Below are 25187 nucleotides of genomic sequence, written 5' to 3' on the forward strand. Positions count from 1 at the left end.
AAAGCAGTAGGGGAGATGTTACTGGTAGCCATCTCTCAGCCTTAAGCATTCATTTCCACTAATACTGTGTTTTATAGAGAAGAGAAAAAGGCATGCTGTCTGCCTCACAGTGCATTTCATGGGTTACAGGGAATTTGTGAAGCTTTATGAAACCATAATGAATGACTTGCTTCCAGTTTGGTGTGCAGTCCTGCTGTTTTCTGCAGAAAGTAACACTTGTTTCTTTTTCTTTTTTTTCCCTTTTAATGCTATTTCTAATTATTTGCAAGAAGTGCTTGTTTTTTCACATATATCTATTAAATTTATACTGCTGCATTAGTTACTACCAATGGTTCAGTGATATTAAATACGTAGCACAGATTGTTTTAATTAGCGTCACGTGTACCATAGTCAGAAAGAATTGCATTTAATGGCTGTTTGTTTAGAAACACAGTTATCAGGATGTAGCTAAAAATATTTTGTTACTTACATATGGAACACATTGAATATAAGGGCTCAGTTGGAAAACCACAATATTAATGATTTCATCTGCTTTATGTAGATCCATATTCTCAATATGTTTCAAGATTATGATAATTTAAGAGTATTGTATTATTAGTATTTCAGTGTTGTAAAAGCAAGTGAAAACTATGTTAGCTGAGTACAATAGTACCTTACTAGCAACAACTATTAAACCCACATACAGTATAATAAACAGTTCTTTCAGAATCATTTGTAATTCCTAACATCCAAGCTAATGACCACATCACAGAAACAGCAAAAATCAAAACAACTGCAGGCAACCTCCCCCTCACATGCACTCACACAATACTGAAGCATCAACAAACACACTCCCTCCGCTCAGAACAGGTCAGCTCTCCATGACCTCCTCTATTAGTCATTTCAGGGAAATGAGCAGCAAAAAAATGACTCCTTTATTACAGATGCCAGACTGAACAAGCTCTCTGACCTTGTCAGTTATGTGGCATTAGTGTCTAAAAATGACCTGATCCCATGTAATCGTGTTTACATAGATGAACAAGTTTGTCAGGTAACCACGAGTTATAAAGGCTCATTTATGCTAAACATGAGATACATAAACAGACACGGACGGAACCTTCTTTTGGTACTCTGCGTTCATGTCGTCTGATCTAGGATGAGCTGGTTAAATATAAATCAAGATAATGTATCGCCTATTTCTTTCCTAAAATGTCTTCAGAAACAAATCTCAGTGCGCTGTTTGACTGTAAAAGCAAGAGTTTGTGAACAGGAAGTGGGCACCACACTGTTTCCTGCACGTTGCAAACAAAGGCTAAAAGGACTGACATCAAACAGTAAAACTAAGCAGCGTTGACCAAATATGAACCAAGATTCTGTAACTGAGTCGCTTATTTCTCACCTGAGATGTTTTCAAAAACGATTACTATTTTACTATAGTATGAGATAGTTTGTTACCAGCCACCTGCCATTGTGTCAACCGGATGAGTTCACATTACGTCACCTTCTAGCAGTAACATTTATTGATCTGGTGCAGAACAGAGAGATTTGCTTTTGCTCAACCAGCAGAAAATCTGCAGCTACCAGAATGCACAGTCCCCTTTTGCTGTTTTCTCTGGTCATGTAGCTCCAATTTCAAAAGTATCTGTGTCGATCCACTGCTTAGACAGCACAGTTTTGTTAAAAGACCATCTTTCCAGCAGTAAAATATTTCCTAAGGTGGTGTAGTGTTGAAATTATCTTCTATAGAGGTTGTTTTACTATGTTGTCAGTTAACACAACCAGCAGATCAACATATGACAGTGAAGACAGTTAAGAGACCAACAAAACACTCAGGGCACTGAGGGCCTTACAGCTGATCTTACAATAAGCCTTAACCTTGCTCCACCTACTGAGCAGCTGAGGTATTATCTCAGACCCTGTACTACAGATGTCTCCAAAACAAACAAGCCAGAGTGATATGACTTTGCGTGACTTAGCATTTTGATTCTTTATCGAAAACAAATTATAAGATCACAAGTCAGTCCACCACGGACATCCACACTACCTGAAATGTGTCCACTTCCACAGATTTTGCATATATCCCCCCACAAACCGAAAGCTCTTTTTGGCTTCGATGAAAAGCGGTTTTGAGTTGCCAAACAAAACTATTTCAAACACCAAACATTTTATGAATTATCTAGAAAGACCACCCACTGACAAGGCAAAGGTCAGAGAGAGATCACCATCAACCACTTAACTGCATTTTGAGAACAGTCATAGCAGAGTAGGAAAGAAATTATTTGAGGTTTACTGAAAGAAGTGATCTAAAAGCCAGATTGTCATCTGTCTCAGGGTTAATACGTCATTTAGTAACATTGTGGCCAAATGGCTTTTCCTGAGTAGGTTGTGCGTAAGCTTTCCTCTTGGTTAATACTACATTTATGCAGCAGTATTGGTTTTCAGCTGCAACCTGCTGTTTGCAAAAGGTTTCTTTGTTATATATTATTTTAAAACCAAGACTAACTGACACTATAGTATGGTAATAACATTGACAACAAAAGCGTTGTCCATTTTATTTCTACAAATATTTGACACTCATTTACTGCAACAGGGAAATATTTGTTTAATTTGCATGATCAGAGCAAACATTTTTGCTGTACTTTAGGCATTTTATGGTTTTAAGAAACCTTCCGTTTTCAGATCTGTACATGGTTGGCACATATTGGATTACTGAACACCAATAATTTGTTGCAAAGAGTATTCAAATTTTGTGTCATGAATGCAGGAAAGACGCACCAATGTGCAGCTGATGCCGCACTGCAGAAACTGGAAGTGCAGTCCTACTCTGTGGTGAGTATTCAAAACACTCAAGTACATTCAGATTAGCACCTTAAACTACTCATGTGATAAAAAGTGTTATAAAAAGAGTAGAAAAACACAGACGATAGCTAGCTAGATAGTCACTGTTACAATGTGCCATTGAAGGTTTGTCATCACAACGCTGTACTTGTAAATTCAAACCTTCTGTGACTGGAAGTTGTTTGAACCAGTGATGCATTCAAATGACTTAAATAAATTAAAATAGTAGGGAAAACTGCTGAAAGACTTTTGTGGGCTGCAAACATATTTTCATATGAAAATAAATCTGTCCCAGAATTATATAACATTGTAAAGTAAACAACAAACAAAATTATATATTGCAAAATATTTTTTTAAAATATCTGGTAGTTCCTGATGGATACTAAATAACTTCAGTGCTTGGTTGACATGAATTACTCGCAATTCTGCATTTCAGATATTGATTTGAAAGATTTTTCCTCAAATAAGGCGTATGGTGAACAAACAAAATACAAACAAAATATTTTGTTCATTCAGCATGTTACAGTTAAGATTTCTTCAAAAGAGAAGGCTTCCTTCCACAATTAATTATTTTCTCTTACTTTTTCCACTACGACATTTCAGTCACAGATGGGGTTACACGTCCTCATGAGATCTACTTACTACTCGTGCCCATCTTCTCTTGCATATCAGAGCTTCTTTGCATGGCCTAATGTGTCCGAGTCACAGGGTTTTGGGGGAATTGCCTTGTGGGTAAGAGGCACTCAGAGGCCATGGGGAGGCAGAGTCATCTGTTAGGCCGCACAGAGTCTCAGTAGGGGTACGTCGAAATGGAAATGTAGATGATGAAGATGCTCTGGTAGGTAATGCGTCCCTGCAGCGAGATGGTGGTGGCCTGCACCTTGAGACGTACTAGTCCTGGTCTGTTGAGAGCCCTCAGGGTGAAAATGATCCCCCTGCCTGCCTCGTCTCTGATGCCAAACACTCGGCCCAATGCACCAGTCATTGATTCTTGCTCAAGTACTGTGAAAGATGTACGCTCTTGCAGGACGCCTGACTCGGAGAAAGCCGACAATCGTACTACATTGTGATTGGCTGGAATGCCAGAGGGGAGAGTGAGCAGCTTGTACTGCAGGAGCAGAGGAGAGCCTCCTGAGGCACAGTCCCGAGTGCAGGGTCTGTAGCATGTCCTGTAAAAACGTTCACCGACACATAAGCATTAAAATATTTTACAGCCACAATAACACACATATGTGAAGTATGTACAGTCTAAATATGACATTTAAACTACTTCAGAGTCATGCAATGTACCCGGGGGTTCGTCCACTCTGATAGGACGCAGGGCAGGGTGTATCCAGACACTGGTATCCCCCTCGAGTGTTGAAACACATCTGATTATGTCCACACTGGATGCCTTGCTCTGCACATTCATCTATGTCTAGAAGCAGAGAAAGGGGTTTACTGTGATAATTTAAGACCTAGACATCAAAAAGCTGGTGGCAGTGAAGGCAGACTGTTGTGTTGCCTCATGTCGCCTGTGTCTCGGCCAAAAAGTTGCATTGAACAGACAAGAAAGACCACAGCCAACTGCCAACTAGCTTTCGTTATTCAAAAAGGGAAACCACAAAACTGAGAGGACGTATTCAAGACACTACTTTATCAGTTAGCACATTAACAACACAACTCGATACTGAAAGATCAATGAATGTTTAGCGTGCGCTACTGCAAGAAAACACAAACCGTTTCTGCTGAAGAGCTCAAAAGTGAAAATAATCTTACCTTATATAACAAGTTTGTTTACTTTTCTCACAAGCAGGCAAAGGCCAAAACTGCAGGACACACTGCAAAAACTAAGGCGATAGACACCAACAGCCCAGCACTGACCAGTGGCCAGTTTGGTGTGTCAGGGCCCTTAAGGGGAGGAAGAATGTTACGTAATTACAGTTTAATGAAAGTTGTACCTTTACAGCTCCTGCCATTGGGTAAGAGCTGGTAACCAGGGGGGCACTGGCACTGGAAACTGCCAATGGTGTTTCGACACTCGTGTTGACATGGCTTCCTGAGCAGACACTCATCTACATCTGTACACAGAATAATGTGAGGTTGACCAGACATGATATGGATGTACTTTTGTGATATGAACGCAGTATCTGACAGTTTTGATGCACACTCACCAACACAAGTGCCGTCTCTGTTGGTGTAGCCCGTAGGACAGCTTTGTCTGGTGATGCGAGACACTCCTTGAGAACGTGAAAGGATCGGCCTGCCGAGAGACGACACCAGCTGTGGGCGAAGTCTCGCCCTGACTCTGGTGCCATTGGTGAATGTCTGCCTTCTCTCCAGTCCCGCACAGGAGCGCCCGTCTCCTAGCAGCACCGTACCAGGAGGGCACTGGCACCTAAAGCTGCCAGGCACATTGCGGCACTGATAGGCACAAGGATTTGGCGTCTGCTGGCACTCGTCGATGTCTAAAAGGTAAATCAAAGCTCATCTCGTGTGCTTGTGCCATAGGTGAGTTGTATTCTAAAACAGACAGCAGATATCATACCTAGACATGGCAGGCCTACTCCCTGGGATCGGTAGCCTCTAGGACAAACACATCCGTAACCACCGATTGTGTTCTGACAGATCTGAGTGTAGCGACACATGTGACTTCCATCCTGGCACTCATCAATATCTGAAAATGTGCAGTTGACAAAAATACAACAGCACAAATCTCAGCATTACAGTGCTTTACATATGCATCTCCTGTCACTGTTCTGATCAACTTAATTAAAATTTGAAAAAATGCTGAATGTAATAAAAGAATAACCAACACATAACTATGATATTTTTAGCATAACTGTGAAAAAGCAAACATAAAATAATGATTAAGACCATGTTGGAGTTGACTGGAGCCTCTAACTCATGCCTGTGATGCTATTGGGACTAAAGAGTTTCTTCAAATGAAGACCACACTATCATCAAGTTTGTTGCATTCTGTTATAATGAGGATCTTTTTGCTCTTTGGTCAAACGTTTTTCTCTGAGCACCAATTAATGGACTTTTAAAACTCTTTACCTTTCTCTGTGGAGGACAAACAGAGACGTCTTGCTGTTTTGTGCCCTAAAGCAATCCTTTGAAATCTGACCTGCTGTTATGCAACGTGAAATGCTTTGTCGAGATCTGGAGAAGCTGCCAATAATATCACTAATAGTCTTGTTGGCTTCTATGGATTCTACTAATGCAGACAAGACCAAGTGATGTGACCAACCATGTCAGATGTCTAGGGGTAAATTAAGCAGTGAAGGTTAGGGCTGGGTATTTTTTTTTACTACAATACTAATACCAGTGCTCTTAAAGTGATATAGACACCAATAAAGTGCATTTGCTTACTTTTTTTTCTACTTTTCTGTTAATGAAAGCATTCAGGTACCTAAAATATCCAGATGCAACAGGGATGTAATATAGCCATACGCATGCTGAACTGCCAGCACCATCAAATACACTTGACTTCACCACTCCACAGACTGTGCACACATCGCATTAAATGCAAGAGCGCCTCAAGCAATTGGCCATGAACAAAACCATACAAATAGTCTTTTCTTCTAGATGTGGGTACAATCGAATGCACATGTCATTTCACTTGATAAGTTTCAATACTACTTGATATTGATATACATCAGTTGATACCTTAAATGTATCATGTACTGATACCCTGCCCTAGTGACATCACAGATGTTAACCTCTTTAAGCCCCTCAAAGCATAAATGAGTTGATGCTGTGTTTCTGTATTAATTATGTCATGATTTATGTTTGGTCCAATATCCCATTTAGCACCTAAAGAATTTGGATAAAAAGTAAAGTATGATAGCCACCAACCCATGCAGGCTCCATTTTCTGATTTGGTCATGCCAGCTGGGCAGCTGTCGAAACACTGGTATCCTCCCTCTGTGTTACGGCACTCCTTGTGAGCTGGGCAGACGTTTCTCATGCACTCATTGATATCTGTAAGAGTGCAACCATTTCAACAGAGCTTTTAGTTATCCCCTTCTGAAATATCTTGATTTGAAAAGTACAATTAATTCATTTCCATAACTTGTCTACGCAGTTAATAACCCGTGGGAGTCCCACTAAGTTTAGGTGACAGACCGATGCAGCGATGTCCTGACAGCTGGTATCCAGGGTGACAGATGCAGCGGAAGGAGCCCAGAGTATTGAGACACTGGTGCTGACATGGGGAGAGAGCAGACTCTTGGCACTCATCCACATCTGAAACACAAAATTGACACATCTGGCTTTATAAATCTACTGTGCACATTTGGAATGTAGTATAAGATATGGTAAATGGTAAATGATCTTTATTGATTATTGCATGAACAAATATAATTGGATTCACCAAAAAAGGGACATGCATCACAACTAGTAGAAGATAAGTGGTAATGCCTTCATGTGAAATGTCGTGCAGACAGTATAACAGACAAACTTGCCTTCACAGCTGGTTCCTGTGATGCTGGGCTTAAATCCTGGTCCACACTTGGCCTGGCAGCGATATGTTCCCACTGTGTTGACACATTGCTGGTTGTAGTGGCACATGTGTGAGCCCTGGGAACACTCATCAATATCTGGTATTAAGTAAAACACAAGCATGAGGCCAAATAATACAAACAACAAAACTAATGTTTTTTCCATGACTTAATGTGACAGTTCAATGCCAAAACAAAATACATATTTTTCCTCTTACCTGTTGTGATATTTATCATACTAGATTGTTTTAATGTGTCTGCCTTTTCTCCAATATAATGGAACTGTATAGCACTCGGCTTGTGGTGCTCAAAGAGCCAAAAAATACATCTGAAAAAACTCAACAGCTGTGTCTCTTTCCAGAAATCATGACCCGGTTACTCCCGATAATCCACAGACCTTGTTGTCAGCATTTGCATCCAGGAACTATTTTCTCTCTTGCTTACATTTGCCTACAGTATCACCGTGCAGAAGGACGAGGGCATCTACTCCTTCAAGAGAAGCTAACTGCACATGACACAGCAAGATGTAAACATTAATGGTGTCCTTCTCAGTTGTGCTGTAACTTTAGCTAGCTCAGATGTGCTAGGTGAGCTAGCAATAAGTGCATGCTTCCTTCTGCACAGTGATCAGCTGGTAGATGTAGTCTGGTAGTGAGAAAATAGTTCCTGCATGAGACTGCTCACAACAAGCTCTGTGAATTATCTTGAGGTACCGAGTCATGATTTCTGTAAAGAGACATTGCTATTGAGTTTTTCAAATGTATTGCAGAGTGCCATCTAATTCCATTATACTAAAGAGAAGGCAGGCATCTATACAGCCAATATCTCAAACACTCGGCAACTAACCAAAGCAATCTAACTGATTAAAAGCACTACACAGTTAAGAGGAAAAATATGTTTGGGTTTATTGAACTATGAACTGTCCCTTTACCTCGGACATTACCATTGATTATCTAGTAATAAATCCCAAAAATTTCAGCAAGCATGTTTTATGTCTCACCATGGCATGTGTTGGACTCTGTAGAGATGGTGAAGCCAGAGGGACAGGCACAGGAAAAGCCTCCCATGATGTTGTTGCATGAGTGAGAGCAGGGAGACTGCAGCGCACATTCATCTTCATCTAATGACACATTGAGTCACAATAATAAAACGGATAGAGTGACAAATTTTCAACGATAAATGAGGCATAAAAAAGGGAAAGCAGCTTACCAGCACAGTAAGAGGCTGTGTCAAGAACGAAACCTTTAGGGCATGCGTCTCCATAACCATCTGCAAACAGAAAAGTTCAGAGCTGTTTCAACACTAAGATCCAGTATTTCAAGTGATGTAATGGGACTTTCAGTGATGTAATGGTACGCTTTAGTGAAAAGTTTTCAATCATTGTTATTTTTCCCCAGACCTGGTATGAGAAGGCTGGTTGTGATATGGAAGTCCAAAGTGAGAGTGAACATGTTGTAGACGCTGTTCATCCCGGAGACTTTGAGCAGCTGGAGCAGAGGGCCCTGGCGCTCCTCCTGGCCCTCATAAATAATAGTGTGATTACAGCGCAGCACCATGGGGTTTCCTCCTCTCTGGTGGGCCTGCGATGACCATGAGTACAGCTGCCCCTGGCCCGTCTGCACATATGACTCATCAAACTCCTGCTGGACACAAAACAAATCGGGTCAGAGAAATGGAAAAGGAACTTACGCATGTCAACAAATTCTCTGGTGAGACACTGAGGTCTTTAAATACACATAAGGAGAGCAGTGAACGCACCTGAAGGCTCAGATGAGATGATGTTAATGAAGGAGGCACAAAGCCGTTAACTACAATGTCGATTAGTAAAACTCCCTCTGAATCCAGACCTCTGGCAACATGGGTCAAACGCAGGATCTCCCCTGTTTAAACAGATTTTATAAAAAAAAGTACTTTACAAGCACAAGGGAACATGACGAAACTGTTTTGAAGTAAGAACCTCCATGTGTAAACTCATGAATGTCAGCGGTAGTGAGTGGTGCCATCTGCTGGTCATTTTATAAACTACAAAAGAAACTTGCAGAGATCAGACAAAAAAAAACAACTTTAGGATTACAAATGCTGTCTTTGTGTCTGTGTGGTTTGCACTGAAAACACACCACACGTTATACAGAAGTTAGTTAGAGTTAGAATTATGCAGGCTTTGTAGATAAATAACTTATCAGTATGCATTCGTGCTACATGCATATTTTTAATCATGTAACAGATGAACTGGCAAATTTTCCACAGCCTTTCTTGGAATATATGTTGACTTTAAATTAATCAAAAGCTCAAAATATCCTTTGGCTAACTCTCATTCTTGACATGCATACAGTATATGTAAAAAGAAAAAGGATCCGGGGCAAAACCTACCAGTTTCAAACTCCAGCTGAGACTCCTGTCTGAACTGGCCCTCAGTGAAGGAGTAGCCGTTTCTGGTTGCTCCACTCTGCAGCACAGTGGTCCAGTAGATGGGAGCAAACGCAGACACCAGGACCCGCAACAAGGGACCTAGAATCAAACAGCATCAGCTCTTGGCCTCTTACAAAACCACAGAGATACAATACATACAGTTTACACAGAACGAAGACAACATATGAAAAATGAGCTCTCAGAGAACAGAACATACTCCAACTGTCCCTCAAACTGTAAGTCATTACTGAGTGAAATAAGATTTTTTTCTAAAAAAATAAATAAATAAATAAAATATCAGGGCTTCCACACACACAAGGTCAAAACTTTCCCATGACTTTTTAAGATACCATTATAAATTTCAACAACCATTCACAATGCCTAACATTAACATTACTCCATCCCAAAAATGCTGTGTAATTTAAAAGTAGGTAGTGGTGTACAGCATAGGTATGAAAACTTTTGGATTTATGACCCTACATGTTAAAATACACTGTTAAAACATTATTTCTCTTATTTAAACATATCAGATTCGACATATTTTCAAACATAATTTCAGCAAGGTGGCATACATGGAGACAGAGACGGAATGGTGGGAGATAATCAAGATATATGCGTGATAAACAAAATGTCACAAATAAGCACATATTAGAGCTACTTTACACTAACAGCTACAGAAAATGAATTTGCTAACAGAGGGGGAAAAACCCTTCTTCAAAACTTTAAAGGATTTTACTAATTCCATGACTTTTCCAGGTTTTTCCATGACCATTGGAACCTTGTAATATATACTTTTTCATCCAAAAAAGGCAATATTTTTTAAGCTAGATGAGTGGCATTTCATGAATTTAAATCTGAAAGCTTTGGCTTTAAAGCTTGCCAAACCTTTACTGTGCACTTTTAAATAAGTGTGTCAACAAAGTAGAACTAAATCTTGGAGTCTGTTTCAATAACATGTTTGATTGCCCAACAATTATGTTTATACACTTGTGTCCAACCAAAGACCATCGTACAACAACAATTAAAGTGATTTAGAGATATTTCTGTTTGGACATGTGATATCAACCCGGGGGACATAATGTGCGATCACTCACCCACACTGGGAGGGATGTTGTCCAGGCGTGCCTGCATTGTGCTGCTCCCCTCTTCAACATTGTCTGTGATGTTGGCCTCCAGGAAGGACACACCAAACTCTCTCTCATTCACCATGCCTATCAGACTGCCTCTGGTCTTGCGAGGAGTCTCTCCTTTCAACACCAAAGAGACGTGCACTTAAATAATTTGCAATTATTCATAACATATTTTATTTTCTTCGAGCTGATACATGTTCATTAAATGCCCCAATCATCTCTTTAAAAATACTGTAACAACACACAGAGCTCAGATGCCCCGAAATGCCCTTTTGGTGTGTGTCAATCGTCTGTGAGGTAACCTTAATAATATTCTGTTCACACGTGAGCATTCAGTATGACAGTGCATAGGTTATGACCAGGACACGACATTATGTTCATTATGAGTTGTAATGTGTTGTGATACACTGAAACAAGGACATAATAATTCCAGCTATTGTATAAAGTGAAGAAAGACAGAAATAAATAATTCGTACCTGGACAGAGACCAGTTTGACATTTCCTAGAGTCGATACTGGGACCACTGCATGATCGACCGCCATTGGCTGGTTCAGGGTTGTTGCACAATCTGATTCGTTCTTGAAAGCCTTGTCCACAGGTGCTACTACACGGACCCCACTCCTCCCAGTTTGAGTAGCCTCCATTGACTATGTTAGAGAGAGAGAGAGAGAGAGGGAGAAGAGAGTAGGAGTTTTGAGTTTAGATTGTGAGTTTAGATTATTTTCAAAAATAAACAAACTTATAGAAATGTTTTCTGAAGGTAGTATAAAAGTGACAAAAATCAAAGCAACAAGAGACACTGAAATATGCAAGTCATTGCAGCCCATTTACACATATACAGACATTCTTTGTAAACTGATATTTTCTGACATTGTTTACATGTAAATGGAGTTTTAGGTCACTAAAACTATAGTTTTCTAAATGCAGATTTTTTAGAGAGTACCCGTGTGGACATGTATAATGAGCATTTGTGAAACTATAACGCCATCTCCTTAATTCACGCGATCACGCAATTGTTGCTTTGTGTCATGGGTGGTAGCATGCGTCAGAAACAACAACACAGACAAACTCACTTACCAGTTTGTTTTTGTTTTTGTTAGCACAGCTTGGATTAATGACTACTTTACACTTAAACTAAGTATTGTTGCACAAACAGAGGCATCTGCTGTGGCAAGTGTTCAGCAGAGTTGTTTTTGTGTTCCTGTGTAGACAGATATTTTTTACTACGAAGGTCGTGTGGAAATATATATATATAAAATTTTTAACAGAGGGGAAAAATGTGTTTTTAAGAACATCTGCGTATGTGTGGAAATGGCCTAAATGAAACTAACATTTGTCAAAGAAAAGAAGACAAAATGCATAAATAAGTGGAGGTGGGGCGACACTTTCTAATTCTTAGAAAGGGAAGCCAAGAGGAACAACATGTTATTACTGGAATGTGTGGTTGTTTATTTTTCTAATTAATGTCATATCCTGTGACGATGTGTGTAATTATAAACACAGAACTCACTCTGAACCTTGAGAGTAATGGTCCTCTCAGCTGTTCCGGCTTCACTTTCAGCCACACACTGGTACTCGCCTTCATCTGCAGCCTGTACATCAAACAGGTAGAGGAGGAGAGTTTGGCGTAATTGGCACTCTGAGGAACAATTTTCCTCTGATGGGGCCACAAACCTTCAGAACAAAACTATGTCTTAGATCACATCTAGTTTTATGATGAAAGAAAGCTGGCATTATAGCAAAGAAAGCTGGCGTTTTCCAGTCGGCAGTTCCACTGAATTCTTTGTCATAATAGATATTATTGGACCAGAGAGAGGAAATTTCACATTAGAGTGCTCTGTGGGAAGGACAGTCATCCGTCTGTGAGAAAGTCTCAACTGCAGGCTGTGCAATTACAGCAGCAGTTAGAGACCTAACAAGGTTACAGGCTAAAGAAAGAGGGGCAGAGTCTGGGAACATCCAGCCCTCTGTTCATCTCCTCCCTCTGTTGCTAATGCTGTTAGCCTTTCTGACTGAACTCAATCTGATTTAGGTGGGAACAGGACACTGCAGGACAGTCACACACTGTTCCTCCACCCAAGGGGACTGCAGATGAAGCTTGAGTCGGATGAATACTGTGCCTTTGTTTTCCAAAACATAAAACATTTATTGATTTAAGTAGCTCAAGGCGGCTTAATCATTCAAACTTGGTTTAACGAAACTTGCCTGGAGAGAAGGCAACTGCTCTAAAATAAAATTTAAAAAAAGAACCAAAAATAGAAGGAGCTCTGTATTTACACTGATGCTGTAAATGACCAAAGACCCGTTGTGAAGTGCTTGCATTCTGATGGAGCGGAGCAGTGGTTTTCCGTCCCGGAGCCAGCGGAGTACCGGGCTGGGGTCTCCGTGGACTGGACAGTCGAGCATAGCGGAGCCACCCTGGACGACCGTCTGAGACATGTGGGCTTCACCCTTCAACACCGGAGGCTCTGGAGACACACAGCATGTTTTTACAAGATCATCAAGCCGATTTAAATATCTGTAGAGAGTAAGCAGCCCAGAATAACCCTTGACACGAAACTCACCTCTGATACGGATAAATGACAGCGCTCGGATGGAGCCCACACTGTTTTCTGCTATGCACACGTAGGTCCCAGCGTCACTCGTGGTCACATTCTCAATGATCAGGGAGCTCCTGCCAGCCTCGTCCACAGTGGCACCTGGAACATGTTTACAGGATGGCAGCAGGTACTTAAAAACTCTTAAATACACATTTGCGGATAAAAGCCCTAAAAAGTATTAACTTGACTGTCGACTGTGTGGGTTTAAGAGCCTTCTGTTGGCAGACATGAAATATTATATTTATTAATATGTTTTTTTTTTGTACATTTATATCTACATACGAAGTGGGTCCTCTCCCATGGAGTCTGCCATGTTGTTTCTACAGTAGCCCAATATGAACAAACCAAACACTGGCTCTAGATAGGCCTCCATTTGCATTTTTACATCAGCCACCATAGTTATCCTTGGCAGATGGGAGAAGTTTAATTTCTGCAGCCTCACTGATAGGTACCAATAAATCCCACACACCGCTCCTTTAAATTCACATTGGTTAAGTCTTGAATGCTTTTGAGTCACGTCACCGCAAGAATTTTTAGTGTTGGTGCTATGGAAAATCATTTTAACAGCAGGGAAACACTATTCCACAGGGGAACATGTTTCGACATCTGTATACCCTCAGTGACCCTATTTTTCGCCCTCACTATGCTTCACAATTCATTTTGAGCTGACAACAGTGTGTTCACTTCAGAAACCCATTGTGTGCAAATAGCAATCCTCTGATAAATAAACAAATAACTATCCTAACACTAACAAGAACACCAAAAGACAATACCATTCACACATTAAAGTGCTTTACATATCATCACGTGCTGCTTCCTCACACACAGAGGTTCAATTATTTTTCAGTTTGTTCAACAGATGATTTTTGTCACATTAGCCCTGTACTAGTTTGGTAGTATTCAATTGCTTTGAGCGTGCTGTGTAAAAGACGCTCCTACCTGTGTAAGGACTGTTGTTGACAGTCCAGGAGATGACAGGAGAAGGTGTCCCCTGAGCATGACAGGACAAAGCCAGACTCTGCCCTTTGTTCAGGGTTACATCCCCTGGCAGCTCCTTGAAGACAGGCCTCATGTTGATGGACAGGCGGATGTCTTGCCTTGCAGAGCCTGCTGCATTGGTGGCTACACATGTAAACACACCAGTATCCCCTGGCTGTGTGGAGAAAGCAATCAGAACGTATTCTTATGCCCAGACCTGGACAGAGATGCATATTATAATGCAGTGAAGAACATGGGTTAACCGGCTAACCTCAGCCCTCTCGATAATCAGCTCTCCTGATCGCAGGACGGTGAATTTGCCTGGAAGGTTCGGCAAAGGAGCGCCATTCTTCTCCCAAGTGACTCTGGGCTCTGGCGAACCTTGAGCAGCACACGGCAGCAACGCCTGAAACCCTTGAATGACTGACAGGTCTGTCTGCGCAGGAGGAATCATGGGTGGCACTGAAATGCAACAACATCAATTTTATCAATAGAACCATTAAAGCAGCTACATTCAGTCTTAAGGGACATGAAACTGGGCTCACCTTGAATAACCAGCCTCATGTCGTGGCTGGCTCTGCCGGCGAGATTTTTGGCAGTACATGTGTACAGGCCTGCGTCACTGCGCTGGGTAGAAGTTATTGCCAAGGTTCCATTGGCAAAGATATGTATATGAGCGCCGTCAACCACAGGCCTCCTTTCCTTCTGCCAAGTAACTTCAGGTTGAGGCTGTCCGTCAGCCACACACTCCAGACTGACTGGCTGGCCAAGCACTGCAGTGTACTCCACACGAGGCACGCTCAGCACGGGTGGAACTGGAGAAACATGACAACAGCCAGTATAAATGAATTTATAAATGTCCAACAGAGATTTTTTTTAGGATTTACAAGAAATCAGTTTATCTATGTGAAATTATCACACAGAAACCATAATTTTCTTCCCGTATTTGAGATTGTTACCTTGAAGAACTAGTTTGGTCCTGCCAACAGCTACGCCCGCTTCACTCTTTGCCAGGCACTGGTAGGTCCCCGCATCACCGAGCGTGACACGAGAAAACTTCAGAGCTCCATTTGATAGAACAGCAAGCCTGTGACCTGTAATCGCACAATATAGCCTCATTACATGAGCATAAAGTCAGACCCTGTCCCACAGATTTCAGGGAGATGTATGGAATTTGACAGTAGAGCTGAAATGATTAATTTATCAGTTGTTAGCTATTAAATTAATTGCCTACTAATTTGATTACTGATAAATGTTCACAAGGAATCAGGAAGGAAATAACCTGTGGACGGCACAGGAAAAACAGTCAGACAGAATGGCAGGACAGTAAATGTTATGTTGTGGTAGTGGTGCTGCATTGTTTACAAAGAACAGAATAAAATATATTAAATTCGATAAATCTGTGTTTGTTATTGTATGGAATTTTGTTGGTAACTGTCCAAATCACCTGTGTTTCTCCTTGTGAGAAGGAGCTACACAAGATCTGGTTGTAAATTATGTTGCAGAGGATAACTAAAAGTCATTTTAATTTTCGACAGCAATGCCATCTATTGTTACTGTTACTGTAAAGTCAAAATTCTCTGATTCCAGCATCTTTAAAGGGAATATTTTCTGGTTGATTTTCTCCTCTGCAGCAGTAAACTGAATATCTTTGGGTTGTGGAAAAAACAAGACATGTGAGGATGTCATTGTGGGCTTTAATAGACATTTCTCAGCATTTTGTGATATTTTTTAGACTAAAAAGCTAATCAATTAAATGAGAAAATAATCAACAGATAATCAGCAGATAAATAGATGATAAAAATAATCAATTAACTTCATAAATTGCTATCCATTCCGTAAAAAAAAAGTTGAAAGTATTAATAATGTTCTCACAGTACACAGTCATGCACTACTAAACCTATAGTGTTACTGCAATTTAGTTTATTTCAATATTAATGTTTACATGACTATGACAGATTCCAAATGTCCATGTGAGCACGAGTGTCAGCATTTTCCGTACAGTAACAATGTTTTTTTAAATATGATTGTTCCAAGTGCTTGTATTTAATACATCATTACCTGCCGCTATGGGAACGCCCTCTCTTTGCCAGGTGATGGACGGTCTGGGAAAACCATGAGCCTCGCAGGGCAAAATGGTCCCATGATGCAACACCACTTGTACCTCTTCTGCCATTGGCCTGATCTCTGGGGGCTCTGAGTACATCGCAGAACAAATTGTTATATGTGTTTTACCATATGCGTTTTAACAGATTTCCACAGCAGCATGCAGCGATCTGTGACCTACCTTGCACAGAGAGAGAGATGTGTTTGTGAGCCACTCCAGCTGGGTTGCGAGCTGAGCATGTGTACCTGCCAGCGTGGCTTGGCACAGCAGCAGTAATCTCCAACACTCCTGCATTAAAATTAGTACAAATGATACATAGTCTAATGTTGCGTTCCAGGACACCATGATGTATGATATTATAAAGAGCCTTTACACATGTTATCTTACCAGTGGGAAGGACACGATAACTTCCTCCTCTGGCACCCAGTTTGGCTCCACCCTTGGTCCAGGTGATAGTGGGCTGAGGGCGTCCTTGTACGTGACAAGGCAACACCACAGGAGACATTTTCACAGCCGTGACTGTCGTGACATCGTCTTCAATAGACGGAGGGACTAAAAGAGCAAAGAGCAAAGTCATCAATCCAATCATCAGCTGTCTACTCTCTGCTTGTTGTGCAAAGCTTAGAATCAATACCTTGCAGGATGACCTCAATGACCCTGCGCTCCTCCCCAACATCATTAACAGCAGTGCACTCAAAGTAACCTTCATCCTCATTAGACGGTGTCAAAAGAACCAGGGACCCAGAGGACAGCAGCCTGGACACAACAGAGCAATTACATTTTTATGGCTGTGTGTATACACAGCGTGTATTTAAAGGGAATCTGACCAAAGCTGAGTCTTTACCTGTATGCACCAGGCTGCTGGCTGATATCAAGTGGAGTCCCATTCCTTTTCCAGGATACTGTCGGTGGGGGTATACCTGTTGTCTCACAGCTTAGAGCAGCTCTAATCCCCGTGGTCACTGTCACGTTGAATGGACCCGGACCAATAGAAGGACCCACTGATAGCAGACAGAAGAGATTCAGACATGCTGACCACAATACTGTATTTCAGGGTGTTTTAACAATAAGATGTCCTAAAAAATATTAAAGCATGACAGCATGACAATTTCACTATGATAACAACCAGAACCAACACGTCTCTATGTGTGACCATCAAATTATCAAAAAAACACAGGCAGTCATGAAATATTTCTTAAGTTTTCAATATTTACCAAACACCCGTAGATCCACTCCCCGGTGATCTGAGCCAGCCTGATTGGACACAGTGCAGTAGAAGCGACCAGCATCACTCAGCTGAACTTCATGCACACGCAAGGAACCCTCTGATAACATAGTGTACCTAAAACAAATACAGAAAGATTAAAGGGACTCTTCAACCTAATACCAAAATAATATATATTTTCCCTCTTACCTGTAGTGCTATTCATCAATCTATATTGTTTTGGTAGGTTGCAGAGTGTTGGAAATATTGGTATTAGTAACTCACACCAAAATAATCTAGATCAATAAATAACACTACAGGTAGAAGGAAAAATATGTTATTTTAAGGTCAACTTTAATTATTCCATAGACATCACAACATGTAGCTATGTCTGTAGTTTTGTTTTCACTTGGAAAAGTAAAATATAACAAGGACAAATTGTACAAGTTTCCTTTAATCAAAAAGTTAGGACCTACTTATTGTTATCATGAGTTATGGGGAAGCCATCTTTCCTCCAGATAACTGTAGCTGAAGAGTCACCCTCCACCTCACAAGGTAAAACCGAATCCTGACCGACATGAGCCGTCACCACTGAGCTGCTCTCCTTTATCACTGGTGGTACTAGAGGAATAAAAAGTAACATATCCATGTAGTGACTTGGGTTTAGTTTGTTGAGCTATTCCAAAAACCTAAGTATTTAAATCAGCTTATCATTGAGAGGTCGACTTACAGAGGATCTCCACCGTGAAAAACAGACTTGTGCTTCCAGCCATGTTGGTGACCACACAGCTGTAGTGGCCGCTGTCCTCAGGCCTGACTTCCTGTATCTCCAGGTACTGACCCCCTGCCAGCCGCTGGATACGACTACCCAGCTGACACAACAGGAGGAGGGTAGAAAAAGAGACAGCGAGAGTCAGAGGAGATGGTTTCTACTTCAGTACCTGTTTTGTTTTGTTTTCCATGTCTCTGTACCTGCAGTTTGGCCTCATCCTTGTACCACTCTATATCAGGAGGGGGGTCACTGTCAGCCAGGCACTCCAAGGTCAGATGTCCATTAACTGGCACTGTCACTGTTCTCACATCACCAGAGCCAAGGAGGGTTGGCGGGACTGAAACACAACCAGATTATTAAATGTTGGACCTCACAGAGGCAACACACTTAAGCACTCAGACTGAAAAATGCGATAATTCCTATATGACTGAAATGCTTCTTTAAAACAAAGAAGAGTCAGGTAAAGGCATGTGGCTATGTGGAGTAGATAAATTCAGAGGGTAGATCAGAGGTCAGATGTAAAAATCACATGTTTGCACTAAAAATACATGCTGAGCTTTCCACACAGAAGAAAACATTTATAAAGAAGGATGTGAGGTAATAATGTGTCTTTCACCACACATGATTTACAGTCAGTTGACCCAGGTATGTCATAATCAAAGCAAGAGGTTGACATCATGAATTTGGAAACTTTTACTTGGAGCATTAATCTCAGCAGCTTAATATGTCTCCACAGTGTTGCGTGTTCTCTTATTTATGGAAACATCCTGTTATTCTAGCGTGAACAAAAAAGTAGAACAAATGATGAAATGAGGATGCTGCATAATGTTATATAAATCAAAGCTGTCTGTTTCATGAATCACAATTTGCATTAAAATGTCCGTATACTGTATTAGCGTCATGTTGCGTGCATTACAGCAGTGCGTGACCGTAGCTGGAAAATGCTAATGCCAGACCAAGTCTGTTGTGCAAACACTGATTTTTACTCCAGAATGTACAAATGGCTTTATCCATCAAGTCCCTGGTGCAAGTAAGAGAGTAAGTTAAGAGAGAGGGGAGGGGACATGATATATTACTTCCAAGTTAAACAACACGAAAGTACAGCTTGTGTCACCTTGGACTCGAACCCAGTGGTTTTTTCCATCCTCTCCAGCCAGGCTGCTGGCCAAGCAGGTGTACAGACCTGCATCCTCGACCTTTCAGGGAGACAACACCAATCAGCTCGAGTGGTTCTTGTATAACAATACTGTATTTACCTTGAACGATCCTGTTAAAACCACTTTGAGTTGTTTGGTCGTGTTCATGCTTTTTTGCAACTTTTTTTTATTCCCATTCACAAATACATACAACATATTTTTTAGAAGACTGATTTTAAAAAATTACTATTCGCCGAAAGTTAAACTATTATCAGTTATTCTAAATAGTACATATACTAACACCCACCGCATGTTTTGTCAGTTCTTAACTATCGCAGCTTTAACTATGCGATATTATCAGATATTGTTTGTTTGTGATTTACCTGAATTTTGCTAATCCTGACAAAGTGTCCATCCTGCTGAACAATGTCAGTTCGTTCCAAGGGGCGACCATCTTTGAGCCAGCTGAGGGTGGGAGGAGGGACTCCCACAGCAGAGCACTCCAGCTCCAGCGGACTGTTTACTGCTACAGTCAGCTCTTCTGGGGAGGGGGAGCTGGTTATCTTTGGAGGCTCTGGATAAGAAAGCAGAATGTTTTTGACTTAGTTGTTGATAGTGTTAATATCTAACTAACTAACTCATTACATTATCCCTATAATATCTGGATTGACATCAGTTTTTTTTTTTTGTGTGTGTGTGTTCATATGCCTATAGCAAGCATTTATACCTAAGAAACCTGGAAAAAAACTGGTTTGTCTCCATTCAAAAGCATGAAATGACAACATAATGAGCAACTTGGCCAAATGTTTTGCAAGCTGAAAAAAAATAATAATGAAAGGTGACCAAAAAAAAATGACATGAAAATTAACTATGGTTGTGAGTTAGATATAATCAAAAAATAAAAAATAAACTAGAGAAAATATCAAAATAACTATATTTATAATTCTCATAAATCTATATTTAAAATATGTCACACATATACACACACACACACACACACACACACACACATATATAATAAAAAGCATTTCTTTCTTTTCATTTCTTTTTTCCTTTTTGCTTATTTTCTGTTGATTTCATTGTAACTCTTTACAGATTTTGATTTTGCTCATTTTTGGGCCATCTCTTGTTAAGTTGCTAAATGCCTCCTTCCCATGTTTTTGAGTCTTAAAAGGTTACATTTACAGATTGTGTTAGGATTACCGAGCACGGTAAGGTTAAAGCTCTTGGTGCTGCTTCCAGCCTGGTTACTCGCCACGCAGCTGTACAGGCCTGCATCAGAAGGCGCTACGTCAGGCAGCTGCAGCCGCGTCTCCTGTCCGTCCAGCAGCAGGTTGCGATGAAGGGACAGTGGCTGGCCATCCTTCATCCAAGTCAGTGTCGGAGGGGGAACGCCACGCGCTTCACAGGTTAATGTCACTAAGGACCCCTGGACTACTGTGACTGGCTCCACTGGTTCAACATGATCCACACCAGGGGGGACTGTGGACCACACACACACACACACATCTGCATGAAACCCTCAGATCCAAAACATGACTACAGGGGAAAATCAGTAGGTGGTATGTTATGATTGTACCTTGGACCTGGACATCATAGCTAAGCTCAGCGAGTCCAGCTCGACTGCGTGCCACACATGTGTAAAGTCCAGAGTCAGACAGCTGCACAGGAGAAATCCTGTTTCATGAAGAAAGGGAACATTTAGCATTACCTCACCTTTAAATCTGTTTACGAAAGATCACCTTTGTATTCTAAGCTGACCTTAGCACAGAGTCACCAGCTAAGAGGCGTGTACGAGGAGAGAGTAGCAGAGGGCGTCCGTTCTTCAGCCAGCTGATCTGAGGTGGAGGGTTTCCTGTCGTCTGACACTCCAGAGTCACAACACTGTCCTGTGTGACCTGTAGCTCTCTGGGCGCGCTGGTCTCACCAGAGATGGATGGAGGGACTGTGACAAGTCAAATCAAATGAAACATCAATCAGAAACATCAGCCCTAACACAGATACACATAAATTATGTTTAAACTGACCTAGTACGAAGAGGGTGTAGATTTTGCTCTCCTGTCCAGCTGGGCTGACCGCCAAACAGGTGTATGTCCCAGAATCCTCGGGACTCAGCCTCAGTAACGTTAGCGTGGTGCCATCAGGGGTCACACTGCCGGGTTACAAATTCTTAATATGTTTTCACATTAACATTGTGTTACTTAATACATTTTTTCTGTATAAACTATCTGTCCACCCCACCTCAAACCTAAGCGTTAGTTTCCCATCATCATTATCATCATCGTCCCACGATTTTCTCACAGAACCTCTCTCTGTCTCTCTCTCTCACACACACACACACAGACACAGACACACACACACAGGCCTTTGCTTTCTCTGGCTGATGCAGTTGCAATGACCACAGAAGCTGCTGAACAGCTGTAAAACAGCTGTTGATACTGTTCCCCATGATGAAATTAGGCGAAGGACTGTAAATGACTCCATTTGTCTATCCACACATCCCTCTGTCATGAACATTATCTCTCACGATGATGATTAATATTTCATTTTCTAAAACTGTTAGGGAGTGGTTTTGATCGATTCTTGTGCCGCTTGTGGAACAAATTCAACAGCTCTGAACGAGCAAAATTCACCGCATAAAGTCTTTCATATTACTGTTACTTCATACTGTTCACATTTAAAGCCCCGGCAGTAAACAGGGAATGTGAATGACTTACGCGATGTGACGGGCATCTGATCCCTCTAAAGTCATTCCATCTTTCAGCCAGCTGAGGCGTGGGGTGGGGGTTCCAGTTGCTCTGCACTCCAGGGTCAGCTCCTCTCCCATGGGCGCACTTACATCAGATGGGTGTTCAGCATCCAGAATGGTAGGCGATACTGGGTGGGACAAAGATTACAGCTTAATGCCACTGAAAATCACTGTTTTTATGGGTAATATGTATAATTTTCTGGGGTTATTATATCTAATTTTGCTCAAGTTTCTAGTTTACCCTGCACAGTGAGTGTGTAGTCTTTCTGTGTATGTCCCTCGCTGTTCTTGGCCACACAGGTGTATTTTCCAGCATGAGACAGAGTGAGGGGCCCCAGCTCTAGCCTGTTGCCTCGAACAGACCACTGCCACTGCAGACTGCTCTCTGGACAGAAAATACATCCACTTACACAAGCTTTTACCTGTGAAACATACTATTACTATTCCCTACCGTTGCCTCACTCGTACCAATAGGAGTTCCATCCTTGAGCCAGGTGATGCTGGGCACAGGGACCCCGGAGGCTTCACACAGCAGGGCCACATGGGAGCCGAGGGTGTAGTTTAGGGACTCATGCAGAGGGCCGTCCAAGACAGGTGGAACTGTGGAAATGCATTTGTATTATAACGAGTTATAATTTAAATAGCTACTTCTACTGCTACTGCTACATCTGCTTCTGCTACTATTACTGCTGCTACTTTGAACATTTTTGATCGACTACTAGTTCTGCATATTTTAAGCTAGCTAACGATTTAAATGTCAAAATGTTTTGTTTTTTTAAGGATGTTTAAGCTTCTATTTAATTTTTTTCTACTTTTTGCTTTTTAAAGTATGAAGCATTTATCTTTGCCCTTTTCAGTTAACTTCAACTCTGCATCAATGCAGCTTCAATTTCTGCCAGACTTTCTGATATTTCACACAATTATTTTTACATTTCTGCATTTTCATGGTTTTGAATTCATTTCAGCTTTCAGCATTCACAGCATTTTCCATATGAAATGCATTTTCTAGTGTAGAAAATGCCGACCACTCTCTTCTGAAGATAGTTGTTTACAGTGTTACTTTGAGAACATAGCAGAGGCATTCTCACCATGAATGGTCAGTCTGAATGTCCTGTCCACCTGTCCAGCCACATTGGATACTTTGCAGGTGTATGTGCCACCATCTGCCATCTAGGAACCGAAAACAGAAGGTTGTTGTGGTGAGGGAGGGGGCAGTTTGAGCACAGTCTATAGGAAAAGAGGGGACTTGGCTTATTCCCACTATGCTGGCTGGTTCATGTGTTCTGAATCAGCTAAATTAACTTAGAATAGACACGTTCAGAGGAGGGGGGAGAGCTGCATCTTATTACATATGAAGCTACTGTATGCCTCCACTTTTCCTAGTCTTTTCCAGTCTGTGTAATATGGATGCGTTGTTAATATGTTAGCGTGTAAAGTCTGGAAATCACCGTGAGCCCCTCTGAGTCCTTAAAAGACTTCTTGTAATGTTTTGTTTACGCCTCAAACATGGGTTATGTAAGGCAATTTTCTCCTGACCTGAACTCCTATGATCTCCAGCTGGTGAGGATCCATCTTGAGCCCGTTCCCTGCGGCCAGTTGCAGCCCATTCTTGTACCATGTGACCTCGGGCTCAGGAACACCGTGTGCTTCGCATCTGAGGGTGACCGAGGAGCCAACTTGCGGGGTGAGCGTGTCTGACTCAGCATCCAGACGGGGCTTCAGGGTGGGCAAGACTGATGGTTTGCACATGAAGACAAGGCATGATCTCACTTTGCTACATTCAGAATCACTATGATTCACTCGCAAACTATCCTCAATCACAGCTGGCTTGGGGTAAACAGATTTTTTAAGCCTAGACAATGTTTTGAGATTTGATCATCTGTATATGTAGCTGAATTGTGCAGATGGTGTCATGATGTGTTTGCTCACCATAAACACTGAGGAGAATACTCTTCTGGTCCTGGCCAGCTGAGTTGGTGGCTGTGCATACATATTGCCCTGCATCTTCCAGTCTCGCCCGGGGCAACTGCAGCATCTGGCCACCTGTAATACATATATATTTAACATGATATAAAATGTAATATCTGGGCCATCATTAGATTCAAACAAAGGAAATGCTCCTGACAAAAGAATTATTTGGCCGTTGCAGAGTGGCCGAGGTCTGACCTGGCAGAATGTGGATGCCAGTGCTGAAGTGGAGGATCTGCCCGTCTCTGGTCCAGGTGATCTCTGGAGGAGGGTACGCTTGGACGTCGCACAGCATTGACACCATGTGGCCCTCTATCACACTAACCTCCTCCTCCTTTGGGCCAATAATTTTTGGAGGCACTGAAATAGATACAACAGTTATGTTTGTACCCTTAGAGAACATAATTCATCAAAGATCATTCAGAAACATCCATTATGAATTACGTGAAAGGCACTGGTCCTTGTGATTCCATGGGAAAGTGAATACACAGAGGTAGAGTATATTTTTAGTTTAACAATTGCATGATGTGTTCAAAGTCAATGAACAATGGTTTAAAATAATCCTGATCTCAGCATTGACCAAATTAATCATGTTTATGATTTGTGTCATAACCGAGCACCCGTTTTTTGAGTTCTGGACTTTTCTTACCTTGCACTGTCAGACTGAAGAGCTTTTCAACTGTTCCCACCTTATTCTCAGCTACACACAAATACCCAGCCATGTCTGAAACCTGGACACTGAGGAGCTGAAAGATTGGGATTGAGGCGTTATCCTCAGTACAACACAGTCACAGTTGGATCTGTTTACAAGCTGATATTTGTCTGAAAGTCAA

General features: G+C 41.5%; 1 protein-coding gene across 1 annotated transcript in view; it reads right to left on the minus strand.

Annotated features, from left to right (window-relative positions):
• Positions 1-2493: 2493 nt before the first annotated feature.
• hmcn2 (hemicentin 2) overlaps positions 2494-25187 on the minus strand; it is a 54357-nt gene continuing 31663 nt past the window's right edge. Inside the window, exons 37-81 of the mRNA XM_042487704.2 lie at positions 25004-25100; positions 24553-24714; positions 24316-24429; positions 23923-24119; positions 23475-23556; positions 22855-22986; positions 22628-22771; positions 22355-22514; positions 21665-21789; positions 21399-21582; positions 21217-21314; positions 20841-21119; positions 20021-20211; positions 19616-19697; positions 18702-18838; positions 18460-18601; positions 18206-18350; positions 17740-17867; positions 17370-17526; positions 17160-17281; positions 16913-17077; positions 16706-16813; positions 16480-16614; positions 15378-15512; positions 14964-15233; positions 14690-14880; positions 14380-14593; positions 13405-13539; positions 13118-13308; positions 12351-12432; positions 11317-11487; positions 10805-10957; positions 9672-9809; positions 9060-9181; positions 8701-8941; positions 8511-8570; positions 8302-8421; positions 7266-7400; positions 6928-7047; positions 6658-6783; positions 5345-5473; positions 4971-5264; positions 4758-4877; positions 4108-4234; positions 2494-3986 (exon numbers count right to left, since the gene is read on the minus strand). Of these exons, the coding sequence (XP_042343638.2) occupies positions 3608-3986; positions 4108-4234; positions 4758-4877; positions 4971-5264; positions 5345-5473; positions 6658-6783; positions 6928-7047; positions 7266-7400; positions 8302-8421; positions 8511-8570; positions 8701-8941; positions 9060-9181; positions 9672-9809; positions 10805-10957; positions 11317-11487; positions 12351-12432; positions 13118-13308; positions 13405-13539; positions 14380-14593; positions 14690-14880; positions 14964-15233; positions 15378-15512; positions 16480-16614; positions 16706-16813; positions 16913-17077; positions 17160-17281; positions 17370-17526; positions 17740-17867; positions 18206-18350; positions 18460-18601; positions 18702-18838; positions 19616-19697; positions 20021-20211; positions 20841-21119; positions 21217-21314; positions 21399-21582; positions 21665-21789; positions 22355-22514; positions 22628-22771; positions 22855-22986; positions 23475-23556; positions 23923-24119; positions 24316-24429; positions 24553-24714; positions 25004-25100 (6939 nt within the window). The 3' untranslated portion in view covers positions 2494-3607. The remainder of the gene's footprint in view (positions 3987-4107; positions 4235-4757; positions 4878-4970; positions 5265-5344; positions 5474-6657; positions 6784-6927; positions 7048-7265; positions 7401-8301; positions 8422-8510; positions 8571-8700; positions 8942-9059; positions 9182-9671; positions 9810-10804; positions 10958-11316; positions 11488-12350; positions 12433-13117; positions 13309-13404; positions 13540-14379; positions 14594-14689; positions 14881-14963; positions 15234-15377; positions 15513-16479; positions 16615-16705; positions 16814-16912; positions 17078-17159; positions 17282-17369; positions 17527-17739; positions 17868-18205; positions 18351-18459; positions 18602-18701; positions 18839-19615; positions 19698-20020; positions 20212-20840; positions 21120-21216; positions 21315-21398; positions 21583-21664; positions 21790-22354; positions 22515-22627; positions 22772-22854; positions 22987-23474; positions 23557-23922; positions 24120-24315; positions 24430-24552; positions 24715-25003; positions 25101-25187) is intronic.

This window comes from Plectropomus leopardus, chromosome 4 (genome assembly GCF_026936395.1).
Source record: "Plectropomus leopardus strain MGB_pleo_1.0 chromosome 4, ASM2693639v1, whole genome shotgun sequence".
In the NCBI taxonomy this organism is placed as follows: domain Eukaryota; kingdom Metazoa; phylum Chordata; class Actinopteri; order Perciformes; family Serranidae; genus Plectropomus; species Plectropomus leopardus.